At 35.5% G+C, this 19,427-nt stretch overlaps 1 protein-coding gene across 1 annotated transcript; it reads right to left on the bottom strand.

The window, feature by feature from the left end:
* Window positions 1-2,174: 2,174 nt before the first annotated feature.
* Window positions 2,175-18,886, bottom strand: LOC130815584 (uncharacterized). Its single transcript, XM_057682073.1, has 5 exons — window positions 18,867-18,886; window positions 18,236-18,287; window positions 3,329-3,481; window positions 2,890-3,188; window positions 2,175-2,808 (listed from the first exon to the last, which is right to left on the bottom strand). The coding sequence occupies exons 1-5, from the start codon at window positions 18,884-18,886 to the stop codon at window positions 2,175-2,177; spliced, it is 1,158 nt and encodes a 385-aa protein (XP_057538056.1).
* Window positions 18,887-19,427: the final 541 nt, after the last annotated feature.

Below are 19,427 nucleotides of genomic sequence, written 5' to 3'. Positions count from 1 at the left end.
ATTGGATTATTATTAGAATAAAACGAAAAAATAAAAAAAAAATAGCTATTTGCTGCTCTCAACCCCCAAAACCGCAGCAAATAAGTGCAATTATTTGTTGTGGTTTTGGGGGCTGACCGCAGCAAATAAAGCCCTTTTTTGCTGCGGTATTTAACCGCAGCATTTAAATTAAATTAGGTCATTTGCTGCTATCACTATTACTTGGGGCCAAAACCGCAGCAAATAATGGCAAAAAAACCGCAGCAAATGAGGTTTTTTCCACTAGTGTAAGAGCTTGCATGAGCTTCGTGAAGAATTTCATTCCTTAATTCAGCATCCACGGGAACACATAGCCTTTTCTTGAACTTCAATCCTTGATTTTTATCATACTGAATCAGTGGTCGATCCCTCTCTAGCCCGCAACATCAATTCTACCAAGTATGGGTCTTCAAGCTGCTTCATCATAATTCTATCAAACAAAGTAGGTCTTATAGATATCGCATTAATTGTTCCCTGAACTTCTTCTGAAGTCACCAATTCAATACCCATATCTGAAATTCTAACCATAACTCTCTCGGCAAACTTCTAATGAAATGTAATTCGCCATGAGGTCTTCGACTTAAGGCATCTGCAACTTTATTCGCTTTACCAGGATGATAAGGATCTCGGTTTCATAATCTTTAATAAGCTCAAGTCACCGTCTCTATCTCATATTCAGTTCCTTCTGAGTGAATATGTATTTCAGACTCTTATGATCTGTGAAAATCTTACACGGGGTCCCAAATAGATAATGGCGCCATAGTTTTAGAGCAAATACTACAGCAACCAACTCTAAATCATGAACTAGGTATTTCCTCTCATGAATCTTCAATTGTCTACTTGCATAAGCTATTACTTTGCCCTTCTACATTAAAACACACCCTAAACCTTCCTTGGAGGCATCACAAAAAATCTCGAACTAATTCTTGATATCTGGAAAAGCTAACACTGGAGTGCTTGTTAACCGTTTCTTCAATTCCAAGAATGCCGCCTCACATTCAAAAGTCCACTCGAATTTCTTGTCTTTACACACCAGTTGTGTGATTGGTTGAGCTATACTGGCGAAGTTTCCTATGAACTTTCTGTAATAACTCGCTAGACCCATGAAACTTCGAACTTCATGTACATTTTTAGGTGCAGGCCACTCTATGATAGCTTTCACATTTTCTGGATCAACAGAAATTCCTCCTTTCGAGACTACATGACCCAAGAATGAGACCTGATCAAGCCAAAACTCACATTTGCTAAACATCGCATACAGTTTCTCTCTTCTGAGCAAGTTCAGTACTATCCTTAAGTGCTTTTCATGCTCCTTTTTGCTTCTCGAGTAGATAAGGATGTCGTCTATGAAGACAACCACAAAATTATCAAGATACTCTTTGAAACATCTCTGCATAAGGTCCACAAACGCCGCAGGTGCATTTGTTAACCCAAATGGCATAACGACAAACTCATAATGACCATATCGAGTTCTAAATACAGTCTTCTGAATATCTGATTCATCTATTCTCAATTGATGATACCCTGACCTAAGATCGATCTTGGAAAAGACCTTTATCACCTCGCAATTGATCAAAAAGATCATCAATGCGCGGTAAAGGATATCGGTTTTTTACTGTTATCTTATTCAATTCTCGATAATCAATGCACAGTCTCATCGAGCCATCCTTCTTCTTGACGAACAATACTGGAGCACCCCATGAAGACACGCTAGGTCTCATGTACCCTTTTTCTCCAAAAGATCATCTAATTATTTCTTTAGCTCGAACATTTCTGCAGGAGCCATGCGAAAAGGTACCTTAGAGATTGGTGTGACTCCAAGCATCAGATTAATGTGAAAATCGACCACTCTCTTAGGTGGTAAGCCACATAAATCCTTAGGAAATACATCAGTGTACTCTGAAACGACAGGGATACTCTTCAAGTCTTGCTTTTCTCCTTCACTCTCTAACACAATATAACATAAATACTCAAGTTCCTCTGAATAATCCTCTTTTGAACTGTTACAAAGTGAGAACAAAACTCTGACTTGGTTTAAGCTCTCTACCTTTGAAAATTACACAACTTTCATCCACATACTTCACACTTACTGTTCTTCTTCGACAATCAACCTTAGCACTATAGGCTTTCAACCAATTTATACCCAAAATGACATCTTATTCACCCAACTCAAACTCGACTAGATCCGCAATTAAAATTTGGGGAGAAATCTCAATAGGGCAGTTTTTATAGAGTTTATTACAAGAAAAATGGGATCCATCAAAGATCCCGACTTTTAAATTTATGCTTACAAAACTAAGGGGAAATTTTAGTTTTTTAAGAAATTTATGTGAAATAAAACAATAGTCGGCAGCTATATCGAATAAAACATAAGAAAATTTATTGCGAACTTTAAGGACACCAGAAATGACATTACCTTGAGGTTCACATTCATCAGGAAACTTAGATTCACCTTCCATAGCGTACATTCGACCTACCACCCTCTGATTGTTATTAAACTTTCCTCCTTTATTCCCAAGTGGAATTTTATTTAGATTACCTCCCTTAGGACAGTCTTTAGTAATGAGACCTAGTTGACCACAAGTAAAACACAACCTTTTACCCTGACAATCCTCTCCATAATGTTTTCGACTACACTTAGGACACACCCAGATTTCTTTCCTTTGTTGTCTGGTCAAGTCTCTACTCCAAGTTTGCTTACCACTGGGTTTCTGGTATTGAAATTTGAGGCTCTCGATTTTTGTTTTCTTAGATGGGTACACTACTTGTTTTCCCCTCTCTCGGTTAAACCTATCTTTCTTTTCCTGAACTCTCTCTTATTCTAAGGCACTGTCAAATAAGTCCTGAAAGTCCCGATACTTCGTAACATACTTCTGCAAGTTCAGATTTAGCCCTTCGAAGAACCTTGAGGCTTTCATTCGATCATTGGCAATGAAATCGGGCGCAAACCTAGATAATTCCATGAATTTGCCCGAGTATTCCAGAACTGACATTTTCTCTTGCGATAGCGTGAGAAATTCACCCTTCTTTCTCCTTTGAAGGGAGATAGGATAAAATCTATTCCTCAGTCTTACCAAAAACTCTTCCCAGGTCATCCCAATGTTGTCCTGCTTAGCCTTCATGGTTTTCCACCACATACTTGCAGTGTCCTCAAGATAGAATGAGGCAATCTTCACCATCAGAACCCCCGGACAGTTAACAACCTCTAGAACTTTCTCTATCTGGTCAATCTAGTTTTCTAGCTTGATCGGGTCAAATTCCCCATTGTAAAATGGTAGTCTATGCCCTCCAAGCCTTCTAAACAATTTACTTTCTTGGTCCAGTTCACCCTTATGATTCTGATCCTCAAGAATTTTAATAACCTTTCATTTGTCGCCTCCAACCTTCTATATTGAGAATCCATACCACGGCCTTCAATCTCAGTAGATAATTGTCGACCACGGCCTCTAAGCATAGCCTTTATCTATTCACAGAAGGACAGATAGAAATCACTTACGAACTCTACTCATAACATGATGTAGGAATGCTAATAGATGATCGAATGCAACAAGAGGGGGGGGGGGGTGAATTGTTGTGTAGTAGGTTTAAGATTTTTGCCTCTAATTTTTTTCGGAATTGTATCAAGTAAAGAACAAAACTTAAACTTAAAAACGAAATGAAAAATAATAAAAGGAGACAAAGATTTTACGTGGAAACCTTCTTGGCCTAATAAGAAGGAAAAACCACGACCCCCCGGGATTTCAAAATTCTCACTATGTTTAGGCAATTAAATACAATTACACAAAACAATGTTTGCTTCACTTGAAGCTTCTCAATTCTCTAAATGCTTCACTCAAAGCTTCTCTACTTAGGCCTACTTCTCTTCTCTTCTCTTTCTCTCCTTCTCTTTCTCTTCTCACGCTTCTATTCTCTATTCCCTTAGACTTCCCATAAGTCTAATTACAACAAAACAATCAATTACCCTTTACAATGCCAATTCTTAAGAAGATCAAAATTAAGTAGTTGCTCAAGAAAAATATAATGAATTAATTGGCATTAAAATAACTTAGAATATTTTTCTAAATTAATCTCCCTTTAACGGACACTCTTAATGCATACACAGCTTAACCGTAGCTTCCCTCTTTTATAAAGGGAACAGCCATCAGTGCACTCATCCCACGTTCTCCATGAGGTGCACTTATTCCACGACTTCCATAAACTTACTTGCTCCCAAAGAAAGTGGGAAGTTAGTTGAAAGTAGAGGTGGAAAATAACTGCTGTATTCTTGCACGGTTAAAATTACATGGGTTAAAGGAAGATCCTAAAATGTAGGAGACTAATTCAAAGTAGAGAATAAATCTCTTGGATGTCCGATTTTATAGGAGACAAATAAGGAATTAGTCTTCTCCATATTTTTAGGCGTGAAAAATCATTTGCCAATTAATAAATAAATTTAATTAAGCAACTAACTAAATTTTAACCTTTTACATTAACTAAAACAGAAAACGTAATTTTCGTTACTTCCAGTCAATGTCTTCTTCAGAGCTGTATCGTGGGGAACAACGCACTGTCTCCATCTACAACTATCGTCAGGACTTCAACTCTAGGAACAGTAAACTGACTTCTAAAGCAATTGCCCAACTTCTTGGATATTTGAGACATGTACAACTTCCACGAATCAAGTCATAGGCTTCATCAATGATTCAAATTAAACCGGATATATACCTACAAAACAATCTCTAAAAATATGTTTGTTTATTTAAAAGTGAGGTCATCATCAAAACCTTAAGAGGCCAACAAATTCCCCCTTTTTGATGATGGCAAACTTTATAAACAAACTTAAGTAAAATAGAGTAAAACAAATTTCTTAGAGCATACTAGAGATTAATGTAACTCTAAATAACTTAGCAAATCAACTTGTTACAATATAATTTACCAAGCATTCACAATTAAAACGATTTACTCCATAATATCAAATATGTTTAAAAATTTTCAAAATTAATTAATCTAAAACTTAATTGAAATAAACTAAAATAAACTAATATAAATCAACTAAACTGACATAATTAAACTTAACATAATAAAACTAACACAAATTATTAAGTATTTTCAACAAAAACTACTTGAAAACAAATTCACAAAAACAAGTAAATATCCATCAACTTGAAAACACAATTTGAAAACACAGAACACAGATGATCATTAAGTTAGCATAAATCAACCATAAATCAACCATAAGTAACAATATAAATCAACCAAGATATGTTACTGTGTATTCACTGCTCTTCTTAAATTTGTGCATAATCTTCCCCCTTTTGTCATCAATCAAAAAGAATTAGTGGTTATCAAACCTCAGCACAAACCATATAGATTTGTTAGTGATGAAAGCAAGAAACAATAATGAAAGTAAGCACCATAAAAGTAATCAAACCTGCAAATAGTTAATTATCACAGACCATGAAAATAAAAGCAAAGAAAAAAAATAGCAATTGTTCAACAAACAGATACAATTTTGCACCCCATATGGTACAAAACAGAAGAGAAATTGTTTGAAAAGTGTCATAGCCAACAAATCATTTAAAATTATGAGGAGAGGGATCAAGGGTCGGTCTCTTCTTCATCAATGTACTCAGTCTGCACTTCCACTGTGTCCAGCTTAGCACCAAGACGTTGTTCCATTTGGTTTAGCTGATCCACAATTGAAGCAAGCGAGACACGAGTTTCATCTTGAAAGGCAGTGAATTGAGACTGTAGATCAAGGAGCTTGGAGAGAATGGTATGTAAGGAAACTGCAGGAATAGAGTCAAAGTTAGTACAGCCAATATTAGGTGAAGTGTGTGATTGTGGTGGTGGTGTAAACTGTATTGGTGATGGAGGTGGTGATGGATTGTGATGTGGTGGTGATGTGGTTGGCTTGGGAGAGGAAGGTTCATTAGGTGTTGGCTCAGGTATGGTGTCAGATGGTGTTTCATCAACCACAGTAGCCTTGCGTTTCGAAGCTAACCTCCTACTCTTCCTCTTAGTGAATTTAGCCTTTTTCCTCAGAGCTATCACAATCTCTTCATCACTTGTATCATCACAGAGATTGTGAGGAACATTTTCATCCAAGGCCTCCTTTTGCTTTTCCTTTTCCCCCTTACTTGCAGCTCCATCCTGTTCCTCTTTCTCAGATGTTTCAATATTTTCAGAGGGAACAGGATCTTTTTCCTTTTCTTCCTTATCCTCCTTGTCCTCCTTGTCCTCCATTTCCTCTTCAACTTCTTCAGCCCCTTCTTCTTCAGATTCAACTTCTACAACCTCCTCATGCATCAAAACTCCCTCATCATTCAATTTCAAACGCAAATTTTGTAAACATTTAGCACCAATTTTCATACTGAGACCCATTGGGAACTCCAACCCTTCCAATGGAACCTCAAATTTTCTAAAAATCCATGTTAACAACCCTCCATAACCAATGAAACTTTTCTTTTCAATGCAGTCTGATACATGAGAGATCATAAATGAAGGAAAATTTATTTTAATGTGTTTTTCCATGCAGTAAATTAAAGTGGCGTCACGCAAACTCACTTGACTACGTTTTGAGTTTCGTGGTAAAATGAATCTGCGAGCAACATTGTACAACAACTTATGCATAGGAGACAGAATATTGTGACTGATCTTCCCCTTTTGATCAACTCCTAAAAATTTTAAAATTGTTCGTTCATTGATGCCAGAAAATGCAATCTTCGATCCAATATGATATGTATCAAAACCAACATTGAGAACATTAAACCATTCCCCTAATAAAGCACTGTTAAATTCAATTTTAATGGTTTTAATAACACTGGAACACATTCCGCCATCATTGGAGAAATTTAAAATAAATTCTCTCATTAGGTTTGGAAAAATTGAATTGCAACTGAAGTTTGACATCAATGATTCCCATTCTTGAAACTTTAAAATGTCATGCAATCTAGGAAAGTTAGTAGAATCATACCAATATTTATCCAACCCGAACCCTACTGTCATCTCTTTTGAAACCTCTTCAGCACTGTTTAGATCAACATGCTTTGAGCGCTTAACTACTCTGGAAGATGAACCACCTGTTGAAATCTTTCTTTTGGTACTTGTGGGTTCAGTGGAGTGTTTTGGTGATTCTTGTGTGGTTTCAGTTGGTGTGGGTGGTGCATCCTGCAGTAATGGTGGTGGAAGAACTACTCTTAGTGGTTTTGGTTGGTCGGGTATACAGGATTTGGTAGTTTTCTTGCCTGATTTAGATGATTTGGGGGTTTTCATTTTTGAATTTTTGAAGGTTTTGAGAGAAGGAAGAAATTGAGAGAAGGTTTGGGAAGGTAGTGTGTAATGACGTAAAGGAGGGGTTTTTAAATGATTGAAGTGACGGTTACTCCTCCAAGTCCCATCTCTTTATTGCCTTTGCATTACTTGAGTGAAGAAAGACGTTTTCCCAAGATTTAATTTAAGTTGGCTGTTGAATTTCTAAACAACATGATAATATTATTTATGAAAATGAAATCAAAATAAAATAATTTTAGAAAAACAAAATGAATTATGATATTATGAAATATTATGAAGAAAAGAAAAAATGAACATATTGCTGTGGTCTGATCAAACTAACAACATGCAAACGTGAAGACATTCATAGTACAAACTTTATTACGTGTTTACCTGATCCATGTAATAATTGATTTTCAATCAAGATATTGAGATTGATTCCTGACCTTTTCATTCTCATGATGCTTCAATGGGAAATATATGCAACTAACTTTAGTGGAGCTTGATCATACCAAGTTCCAATCTCATCTTTTCATATTGTTCCCTAGGAAGTGGTTTGGTCAGAAATTCTGCAACTTGTTCGTTTGTGTTAACATGCTTTAATATAATATTTTTGTGTTCTACGTTATCCTTAAGAAAATGATGTCTAATATGTATATGTTTAGCTCGTGAGTGATGCACTGGATCTTTAGATATACATATGGCACTGGTATTATCACAATAAATAGGAATGCATTCAACTTTAATACCAAAATCTCTTAGTTGTTGTTTTATCCAAAGCATTTGGGAACAGCAAGCTGCTGCTGCTACGTATTCAGCTTCGGCAGTGGATAATGCAACAGTATTTTGCTTCTTGGAACTCCATGAAACTAAACATGAGCCAAGAAATTGTACCATACCTGATGTACTTTTTCTATTTACAAGATCACCTGCATAATCTGCATCACTAAAACCTTTTAAATCATAAACATCACTTTTAGGATAAAATAAGGACAAGTCATCTGTTCCCTTCAAATATCTCAAAATTCGTTTGACTGCAGTGAAATGTGATTCTTTAGGATTTGATTGAAATCTAGCACATAAACCAACACTAAAGGAAATATCAGGTCTACTTGCAGTTAGATATAATAAAGTACCTATCATGCCTCGATACATTGTTTGATCTACGTTAGTTCATTTTAGGTCTTTATCTAATCTAACATTTGTAGCCATGGGTGTATGGTTGGTTTTAGCATTTGTTAGACCATATTTCTTTAGAAGTTCTTTTATATATTTTTGTTGATGAATGAAGATACCATTCTCGGTTTGTTTAATTTGTAAACCAAGGAAGAAATTTAGTTCTCCCATCATGCTCATTTCAAATTCTGTGCCCATTAGGTTAGCAAATTCCTTACATAATAAATCATTAGTAGCACCAAAAATAATATCATCAACATAAATTTGAACAACCAAAATATGAGAACCTTTATTCTTAAAGAACAAGGTTTTGTCGATTTTTCCTCTAACAAAGTTATTTTGAATCAAAAACTTTGATAGTCTTTCATACCATTGCCTAGGAGCTTGCTTCAAGCCATATAAAGCTTTGTCAAGCTTGTAGACATGATTAAGACAAGAGGTGTTCTCAAAACCTGGAGGTTGTTCAACAAAAACTTCTTCATCAAGAAAACCATTTAAGAAAGCACATTTCACATCCATTTGATATAACTTAAAGTTCATAAATGCAGCAAAAGAAATTAAAATTCTAATAGCCTCTAACCTTGCTACCGGAGCAAATGTCTCAGTATAATCAATACCTTCTTGTTGATTGTACCCTTTGACCACGAGTCTTGCTTTGTTTCTTACAATTATTCCATGCTCATCTAGCTTATTCCGAAATACCCATTTCAAACCAATTACCTTCTTGCCTTTTGGTTTGGGTTCTAAGTGCCACACTTTATTTCTTTCAAATTCATTTAATTCATCTTGCATGGCTACTATCCATTCGGAATCCTTTAGAGCTTCTTCGTGATTTTTGGGTTCAAGTGATGATAGGAACGCAAAGTGTGCACAAAAGTTTCTCAGTTGAGATCTGGTTTGTGTTCCCTTATTCATATCACTTATAATCAGATCAAGAGGATCATAACTTTGGTATTTCCAAGGTTTAGGCACAAATTCTCTGGAGGGAACAGTAGCATGTTCTGATTCAGCATCTTGATTTGCATTTTGTTCAACTACTGGATCATCTTGGTCATCTGCGGGAACAGCTGGATTGGGAACAGTCTGCTGGTCCTGTTGTTCTGGCAGTTCCTGGATTTGGTCAGTTTCTTCTGCCTCTTCTTGTGTAGACTGTTCACTTGCTGTTCCATGATCTTGCACTTTAATTCCTTTATCATCATCTTCCAAGTTTGCAAGACCTATTTTAATATTACTTGTTAACTGTTCACTTGTTGAAAAGTTAGTTTCATCAAAAATTATGTGAACAGATTCCTCTACACACATTGTTCTCTTATTATAAACTCTGTAAGCTTTGCTATGTGATGAATAACCGAGAAATACTGCTTCATCACTTCTTTCATCAAACTTACCTATATTTCGTTTTCCATTCACATGAACAAAACATTTGCATACAAATACACGAAAATAGGAAATATTTGGTTTAACACCTTTGAGTAATTCATAGGGTGTTTTAGAAGTGATTGGCCTTATTAGTACACGATTCAATATGTAACATGCAGTATTGACGGCTTCTGCCCAAAAATTCCTAGGTAGACCACTAGCAATCAACATGGTCCTAGCCATTTCTTCTAGGGTTCTATTCTTCCTTTCCACCACTCCATTTTGTTGTGGTGTTCTAGGAGCGGAAAAATTGTGATTTATACCATGTTCATTACAATAATTCATGAAGTTTGAGTTTTCAAATTCTTTGCCATGATCCGATCTAATGTGAACAATAGAATTATTGGTAGATTTTTGTATTTTATTAGCAAAAGAAACAAACTCATCGAAGGCTTCATCTTTGCTTACTAGAAATAGGGTCCAAGTAAATCTACTATAGTCATCAACTATGACAAACACATATCTTTTGCCACTACGGCTTTGTGTTCTCATAGGTCCACATAGATCCATATGAATTAATTCTAATGGTCTAGAGGTAGTCACCAGAAACTTTGATTTAAAGGATGACCGCACTTGTTTTCCCTTAGCACAAGGATCACAAATTTCATTTTTGAGGAATTTTATTGCAGATAATCCTCTTACTAGGTCTTTTGATCTTAAGGTGTTAATCAATGAATAGCTAGCATGACCTAGACGCTTGTGCCAAAGAAGTGGGTCTTCTTCTATAACGCTTAAACACGTTAGACTATTTTTGGGAACAGTGTCCAGGTCCACCACATAGGTGTTCCCTTTTCTGATTCCCTCTAGTACAGGGTCTCCTGTATTGTTCCTAGAAATTATGCATCATTCAGAAGTAAACTTAACAGAGTTACCTTTGTCGCAAAATTGAGAAATACTTAAAAGATTGTGTTTTAGATTCTCGACTAAAAATACATTGTCAATGGCATGGGAGCTTAACCTTCCAACTTTTCTTCTGGCGATTATTTCACCCTTCATATTATCACCGAAGGTTACAGTTCCCCCATCATACGCTTCAAGTGAGAGAAATCTTGATTTATCACCCATCATGTTCTTGGAACACCCACTGTCGAGATACCATGAGTTGTTCCCCCTCACTTGAGCCTGTAAAGCAAACTAATGGTTAGTTTTAGGAACCCAGTCAGCCTTGGGTTCCCTGTCGATTATATTTGAATCATTTTTCTCAATCCATATGCATTCGACATAAGTTTCATTTGCTTTAGTGTGCTGTTCCCTTTTTACACATTGATATTTTAGGTGTCCATTTTTACCACAAAAGGAACAGATTTTACTACTAGGGAGATTTACATATACCTTTTTTCTTTTTTCATTCTTAACATAACCTAGACCTTCTTTACTCTTGGTTTTAGCATTTAGAATCCATTTGGGAATTTCATTGATTTTCCCTTTTCCTTTTAAGTTAATTTGATCTTTTAGAAACTTATTTTCCTTTTCATATGATTCTAATTTTAATTTTATTTCTTGAAATTCCGTGCTAAACACATGAGTGGTTTTATCATTTTCAACCAATTTTAATCCTAGCAATTTGTTTTGATTTAATTCAATGTTAAGAATAATGAAATCCTGTTTTAATTTCTCCAATTGTTCTTTTAAAATGATATTCTTATCTAACAAATCAAAAAATCTACTTTGCACATCGATCCTAAAGGAATTTAGGTATGAGATATGATCTTTACTTAAGTTAAGGTCTTTCTCAATTTGGAGACACTTAGCTGTTTTTTCATTCAACTTTTCTTGTGTCTCTAACAACAATTTGATTAATTTATTCTTACTTAAATTAGGCAGTTGTTTAGGAGATGGACTAGAAGACATTACCTCTTTTTCCTTAGACCCTTCATGAGATGCCATGAGACACAGATTTGCGGTTTCTTCCTCCACTGGAGCTTCTGTCTCAGCCTCGCTCTCCGTATCACCCCAAGCTGCGATCATTGCCTTTCTAAAATCAGTTTTGAAGTTTCCTTTCTTATATTGTTTACCAACTTCTCTTGCTTTTCCCTTGCCCCTCTCATTTTTCCATTGAGGGCAATCCTTGATGAAGTGATCAGTGCTCCCACACTTGTGGCATTCAAAATTTGTCTTCAAGTTAGCAGTTACTTTTTCTTTGTTGTTTCTTTGATTTCTATATCTGTTGTTCCTGAAGAATTTTTTGAATTTACGTGCCAACATAGCAGCTTCCTCTTCACCAGCGTCTGACTCTTCACTATCATCTGCAGCCAGAGCCAGTCCTTTGTTTCGGGAACTGTCAGCTGTTCCCAAATGCAATTCATGAGTCATGAGGGAACCAGCCAACTCTTCCAAATTAAACTTGGTGAAATCTTTGGACTCCTGGATGGCTGTGACCTTAGCTCTCCAGCGTTCGTCTTGAGGAAGACTCCTAAGTATTTTCCTAACTTGTTCATCAACGGGAATGATTCTACCAAAAGAGACTAATTCATTCGTAATATTTGTGAACCTAGTGAACATCTCTTGAATGTTTTCCCTCGGTTCCATAACAAACCTTTCATATTTGGACATTAAGAGGTCAATCTTGGAGCGCTTCACTTCGCTGGTACCTTCATGGGTAACTTCTAGCAGGTCCCAAATCTGCTTGGCAGTTTTGCAACCCATAATACGATTATGCTCATTTGGACCAAGCCCACAGTGAAGTAACTTGATAGCAAGAGCGTTCATCTCCATCTTTTAAAAATCTTCTTTTTCATATTCAGTGATTGGTTTTGGAATTACTTCGTTATTAGAGTTGATGGTCGTCACCTCAAAGTCTCCAATTTCAATAACTCTCCAAACTTGGTAATTTTCGGCCTTTATGAAGATTTCCATTCTATTTTTCCAGTAGGTATAGAATTTCCCATCAAACATGGGTGGCCTTTGCGTAGAATACCCTTCTTCCATGCGTTCGTTCATCTTCAACATCTTGACAGGGAACAGGATACTGCTCTCAGGGTTTCCTGATCAAATGAGGAACAAAGCTCTGATACCAATTGTAGGAATGCTAATAGATGATCGAATGCAACAAGAGGGGGGGTGAATTGTTGTGTAGTAGGTTTAAGATTTTTGCCTCTAATTTTTTTCGGAATTGTATCAAGTAAAGAACAAAACTTAAACTTAAAAACGAAAAGAAAAATAATAAGAGACAAAGATTTTACGTGGAAACCTTCTTGGCCTAATAAGAAGGAAAAACCACGACCCCCCGGGATTTCAAAATTCTCACTATGTTTAGGCAATTAAATACAATTACACAAAACAATGTTTGCTTCACTTGAAGCTTCTCAATTCTCTAAATGCTTCACTCGAAGCTTCTCTACTTAGGCCTACTTCTCTTCTCTTCTCTTTCTCTCCTTCTCTTTCTCTTCTCACGCTTCTATTCTCTATTCCCTTAGACTTCCCATAAGTCTAATTACAACAAAACACTCAATTACCCTTTACAAGGCCAATTCTTAAGAAGATCAAAATTAAGTAGTTGCTCAAGAAAAATATAATGAATTAATTGGCATTAAAATAACTTAGAATATTTTTCTAAATTAATCTCCCTTTAACGGACACTCTTAATGCATACACAGCTTAACCGTAGCTTCCCTCTTTTATAAAGGGAACAGCCATCAGTGCACTCATCCCACGTTCTCCATGAGGTGCACTTATCCCACGACTTCCATAAACTTACTTGCTCCCAAAGAAAGTGGGAAGTTAGTTGAAAGTAGAGGTGGAAAATAACTGATGTATTCTTGCACGGTTAAAATTACATGGGTTAAAGGAAGATCCTAAAATGTAGGAGACTAATTCAAAGTAGAGAATAAATCTCTTGGATGTTCGATTTTATAGAAGACAAATAAGGAATTAGTCTTCTCCATATTTTTAGGCGTTAAAAATCATTTGCCAATTAATAAATAAATTTAATTAAGCAACTAACTAAATTTTAACCTTTTACATTAACTAAAACAGAAAACGTAATTTTCGTTACTTCCAGTCAATGTCTTCTTCAGAGCTGTATCGTGGGGAACAACGCACTGTCTCCATCTACAACTATCGTCAGGACTTCAACTCTAGGAACAGTAAACTGACTTATAAAGCAATTGCCCAACTTCTTGGATATTTGAGACATGTACAACTTCCACGAATCAAGTCATAGGCTTCATCAACGATTCAAATTAAACCGGATATATACCTACAAAACAATCTCTAAAAATATGTTTGTTTATTTAAAAGTGAGGTCATCATTAAAACCTTAAGAGGCCAACACATGATAATATAAACTTTACACTTTACTAATAATGGTTTAGTGTTCTTGAGTCAAACTTACTTATACACATTGTTCACTCTTAGATTTTTTCAATTTTCACATACTTTATCACATTAATTAAAAAGTAGGGTGGTGCATGGAATACATCAGACTCAATCGTTAAAACGACATCCTAGGGATTCATCTATCACAAAAAACAAGTAAGCACATAGTACTTATAGGTAATATCCCCAAATTCGACTTAGACTCAACTCTACCGATCTCTCATATTTTTGAAATTCGTTTTTATATTCTTTTAAAAGCTTTGGCTCTAATACCAATTGAAACAACCCAAACCAACGTAAACAATATAATAATATTGTCTATAAAGAACAGCGAAAGACTTATAAAAATCTGGGTTGAATCCAATCTGTAGCTCGATAGTCGCAGTAAACCAATATCAGAATATTTAAAACTTTTTACATAATTAAGTGATTATTTACAAAACATTATAAAATGATTACAAATTAATTATACAAATATCTAATTTACATTTTTATTTCAAACAGAAGTCCTTGCCTTGCACATAACACACAATACAAGTAGGTATCGTCTCCACATTTGAACTAACTTGAAAATTGATCTATCCCCCATAAGGGATAGGCCCCATCAAAGAATGTCAAGAATTGAATTGTTAAATAATCCAACAAACTATTACATTTATATACAAGTCATTAACAAACATCTCCAATCAAATTCCTTGTTCAATTGGTAACTATTTATAAACATTATTTTCTCCAAATCAAAACTCTTTTAAAAGACCGTTTGGTATCAACATAAATACGTCTATGAACGTTTAGTTCATAACGAATCAAAATACGGCTATAACTTTACAAGTTAATAGCGAAATCAAAATACGGCTATTACTTTATAAGTCAATAGCGAAACAATACAGCAAATGGAACATATGCTTTCATTGCGAAACAAACAAAACTTTATATACCAAACATATTTATTCAAAACTCGTTAAAAACAATAATGTAGCAACAGTTTAAAACGTGAGAATATATGGACCGCCAAGAAGTAGGGTTGATCTAAATCCTAAAAACACAGGTGATCGTCATCACCGAAAATACGGTTCGTGCAAGAACGAAACGGGATCGGGGGCTCGAGAACGATCCGAATAACGATTACCTATTATCAAGCTATAGAATTTCACAATAATCCGGATATAAATATCCGTTGCCAATTCCCAAAAACGGACATTTTTCAATGTTGAATATTTTATTATAATACAAAACAAGACTTTACTTGATTTTCTTTGAAATCAACAATCATTACTTAAAATATAAATCAAATCATCATCAACCGTCAACATATAAGAACTTGAGTTACTATCAATGAAGTTTAACTAATTTTACACTAATCGTAAATCCCAATATCCAACTTATATCCTATCAAAATAATATCAACTAATCAAATAGCCAATTGATACGTATGTTCCCAAATTTGATACTTGAATCAACACCCATAATAATCAATTAAGAATTATAACTCAACAATACCAATCAATAAAGAAATAATAATAACCCTAAATTGATCCCAAATACCCAACAAATAACCTCAAACATTTGATTAAAAGAATACCCGATTTATTTCATAGCTTCGAATCCCAATTTATAAAACCCGTATTAGTATCATTTCAGGACACCTGTTAGTATTTTGGTCATAACTTTGTCATACGAACTCGTATATAGGCGATTCAAGTGGCTAAGTGACCATGACCCAAAGATCTACAATTCATATGCAGAGACTAAAACCAAGAAACAATCAAAAAGGCCCCGAAAATGGCAAAACAGAAAGTTTATTGTTGATTTTCATGACAGCCTGTTAGTATTTTAGACATAACTCCCTCATACGAACTCATTTTGGGGCGATTCAAGTGGCCGCGCGACCGCAACTCGGAGATCTACAAATCTTAGGCAGACACTAGAGCTCAAAAACAATCATAACTGACCCAAAAATGGCCAAAACAGAATGCTCAGTTTCTGAATAGAAATTGCAATATCCAAAATACTAAATTTTATACTAGAAACCAAATAAACCAATCAACCAATACTAATCAACACTAAAAACAACCCAGTTACTAATTGAATTCATATACTCATCTTAAATTTAAGTTTATACTTAAATTTGAATCAAACACCCAAATTGAATCCACAATTACTAAACTACTTTAAAACATTCAATTAATACTTAAATAGAATAGTTTGTGGGTTACTTTGAGCAAGATTAATTCCACAAAAAATTTCAGAAAATCAAAACCAAGATCCACTTTAGCTAGTAAGTTCTTCAATGGTTTGATGAACTTCAAACTAGGCTCCTCTTGATGCTACTTTAATTAACCATAAAATGTCTAACATAAAACAATCAAATATCAATTTAAGGCTTTATTAGCCATGATATTAATATAAAAGTATGAAATCAAGAACACATAAAGCAATCTTACTTCAAACCCAAAAGGGATGGAGATAGTGATAGTACTAGATGTGTTCTCCTTCTTCTACAATGGAAAATTAAACATCAATTTTTCAGATTGATTTTATGCTTTGGAAGAGGATGAATTTTTTTTCAGAAATTTTACTCTTAAGTGGATAATGAAGAAGAAAGGTGAATGGAGTGTACAGATTTATAAATAAGTAGTTACCTTGATGAATCATAAGTTAGGTGGCAAAATTACGGGTGACTCAACTTCATACTCATACTCATTAAAGTATGAGGTGGATAATATACCCATATTTTTCGTCGTATAATTTATTTTGTCCCCACAAATAATAAAACTGATATCTAAAATTCGTAGTAAAATTTTACTTTTAAAATGACAAACTCATTTTACTTATTAAAATAGTAATTTTTAACATAGACGTTTTTATAATTGTTTCAGGGGTACTATCCCTTTTTTTAAACCTAAGGTTTGCTCTGCGGGTCGATTCGGGCGGAGGACATTGTCAGGTGGAAAGTTTTGCTGGGGCCACATATCTATTAAAAGATAACGCAGGTGTCCTAAGATAAGCTCAACGAGAATAGAAATCTCGTATGGAACAGAAGGGTAAAAGCTCATTTGATTCTAATTTTCAGTACGAGTACAAACCCAAAAAGCGTGGCTTAATGATCCTTCAGACCTTCGGAATTTGAAGTTAGAGGTGTAACAAAAGTTACCATAGGGATAACTGGCTAGTGGCAGCCAAGTGTTGCGGCGTTACTTTTTGATCCTTCAATGTCGACTCTTCCTATCATTATGAAGTAGAATTCCCCTATTGTTGGATTGTTCACCCTCTAAGTGGGAACGTGAGCTGGGTTTAGAGCGTCGTGAGACAGGTTAGTTTTTACCCTACTGATGATATTGTCACGATAGTAATTGAACCTAGTGCGCGAGGAACCTTTGATTTGCATAATTGGTCATCGCACTTGGTTGAAAAGCCAATGGCGCGAAGCTACCGTGCGGTAGATTATGACTAAACGCCTCTAAGTCAAATCCGGGCCAGAAGCGACGCATGTGCCCGACGCCCGATTGTCGTCCTGTAATAGGGGCTTCGGCCCTCAAGGGCACGTGTAATGTGTATAAAATCAATATAAAACCACGAGACTTGATACTATAATAAGGTAGGAAATGTGCTCTAAAACGAGCGCATCAAATATCCCTTTATATTTAAGTATATTTAAGAATTGATAAATTAATTTCATTTCCTAGTATATTTTTTAACATATAAATTTGGGGTTAAAAAGTATCTCTAATAAATTGAAAATACTTAGTAAATTTAACTAAATACTTTGTGACACCCCAGATTAAGCTTTAAAAAGGGATTGATAGACTACTCATATCAACAAGGTGTATCTTCTTTTCATGGGAGCCCATTTGCTAAGAGCTCCACAGTTAAGAATGCTTGGTAGGGAGTAAACTTAGGATGGGTGACCTCTTGGGAAGTTTTCTTGGGTGCGCATGAGTGAAGCCAAAGTACGCTGGAAAGACTTTTTTGGTCTGTGGGCCAGTCTACAGTCTCCATGAGTAGTCGCTAGTGGTCCGAGGCGCCGGGGTGATACAAATGGTATTAGAGAAACCTTGTGACCATGACTGATCTTGTGTTCAGTGTACCTAGCGGGGGAAAAGATCCTGAAATTACGGTCCAACGAGGACGTTGTATTCCTAAGTGGGGGTGAGAGTGATACCCCATATTGAGCTTTGAAAATGGATTGATAGACTACTTATATCAACAAGGTGCATCTTCTTTTCATGGGAGCCCATTTGCTATGAACACCACAGTTAAGCATGCTTGGTGGGGAGTAAACTTAGGATGGGTGACCTCCTGGTAAGTTTTCCTAGGTGCGCATGAGTGACGCCAAAGTTCGCTAAAAAGACGTGTGTTAGTATGTGGAGCCAGTCTACAGTCTCCATAAGTAGTCGCCAGTGGTCCAAGGGGCCGGGGTGCTACATACTTAGTCTTTAACAAAATTGGGTTCGAAGTACAACATTACTACTTGGTTCATGAATCTAGTTCAAAACAATTAGATCTTAATGACCCGCATAATTTCCTACCCAAATTCACTCCCTCACCCCACACAAAATAAGAAAAACCCTTCCATTTTCTGATTTTCCTTCCAAATTCATTATGACAATTTCCTAAGTGATCAAATCATCACTTTATTGCTTTCAAATCAAGGAGTATTATCGCTATATCTAATCCTTGTGAACCTTCCTTCATACTTGCCCATTTCAAAAATCCCTTTCTTTTTGCATTCTCTTTCAAAAACTGAAACCTTTATGAAATTCTTCAAGAACAAAAAAAAAATGATACCCATAAAGAAAATCACTCAATTTTCAAAGAAATATGAGAAAGGTGAATCATCTGCAAGGTCTCTAGGGCTTGAAACACCTGCACCTTACATTCCCTCTCTACTTACTACTATTGAGGTACCCAAAACTTGGTTAGAAAATCATAAGGTCTTTGGTAAGTGGTTTGATGTTTACAAACAACTATTTACTATCTTTTGTTGATATTTTGGATTACACACTTTTCCTTTTGGAAGATTTCAATGTTGTTTCCTCTTTATTCAAACCTCACCTGGGAAGTTATTGGACCTAGGCTCAATAACTTATCCTATTCTTGTCAAAATATTTTATTGCAATCTTTCTTTCACTACAATTGATGGTTTTCTAGCCTTGCAAAGCTTTGTCAAAGGGGCCAAGAGATTATCATCTCTAAAACCCTGATTAATGAACTCTTAAAAATTTTCAAATGATGTTGACGATTCT

Source organism: Amaranthus tricolor, chromosome 6 (genome assembly GCF_026212465.1).
Source record: "Amaranthus tricolor cultivar Red isolate AtriRed21 chromosome 6, ASM2621246v1, whole genome shotgun sequence".
NCBI lineage: Eukaryota > Viridiplantae > Streptophyta > Magnoliopsida > Caryophyllales > Amaranthaceae > Amaranthus > Amaranthus tricolor.
Note: the sequence above shows the minus strand (reverse complement) of the source record. Positions and strands in the feature narration are given on the sequence as shown.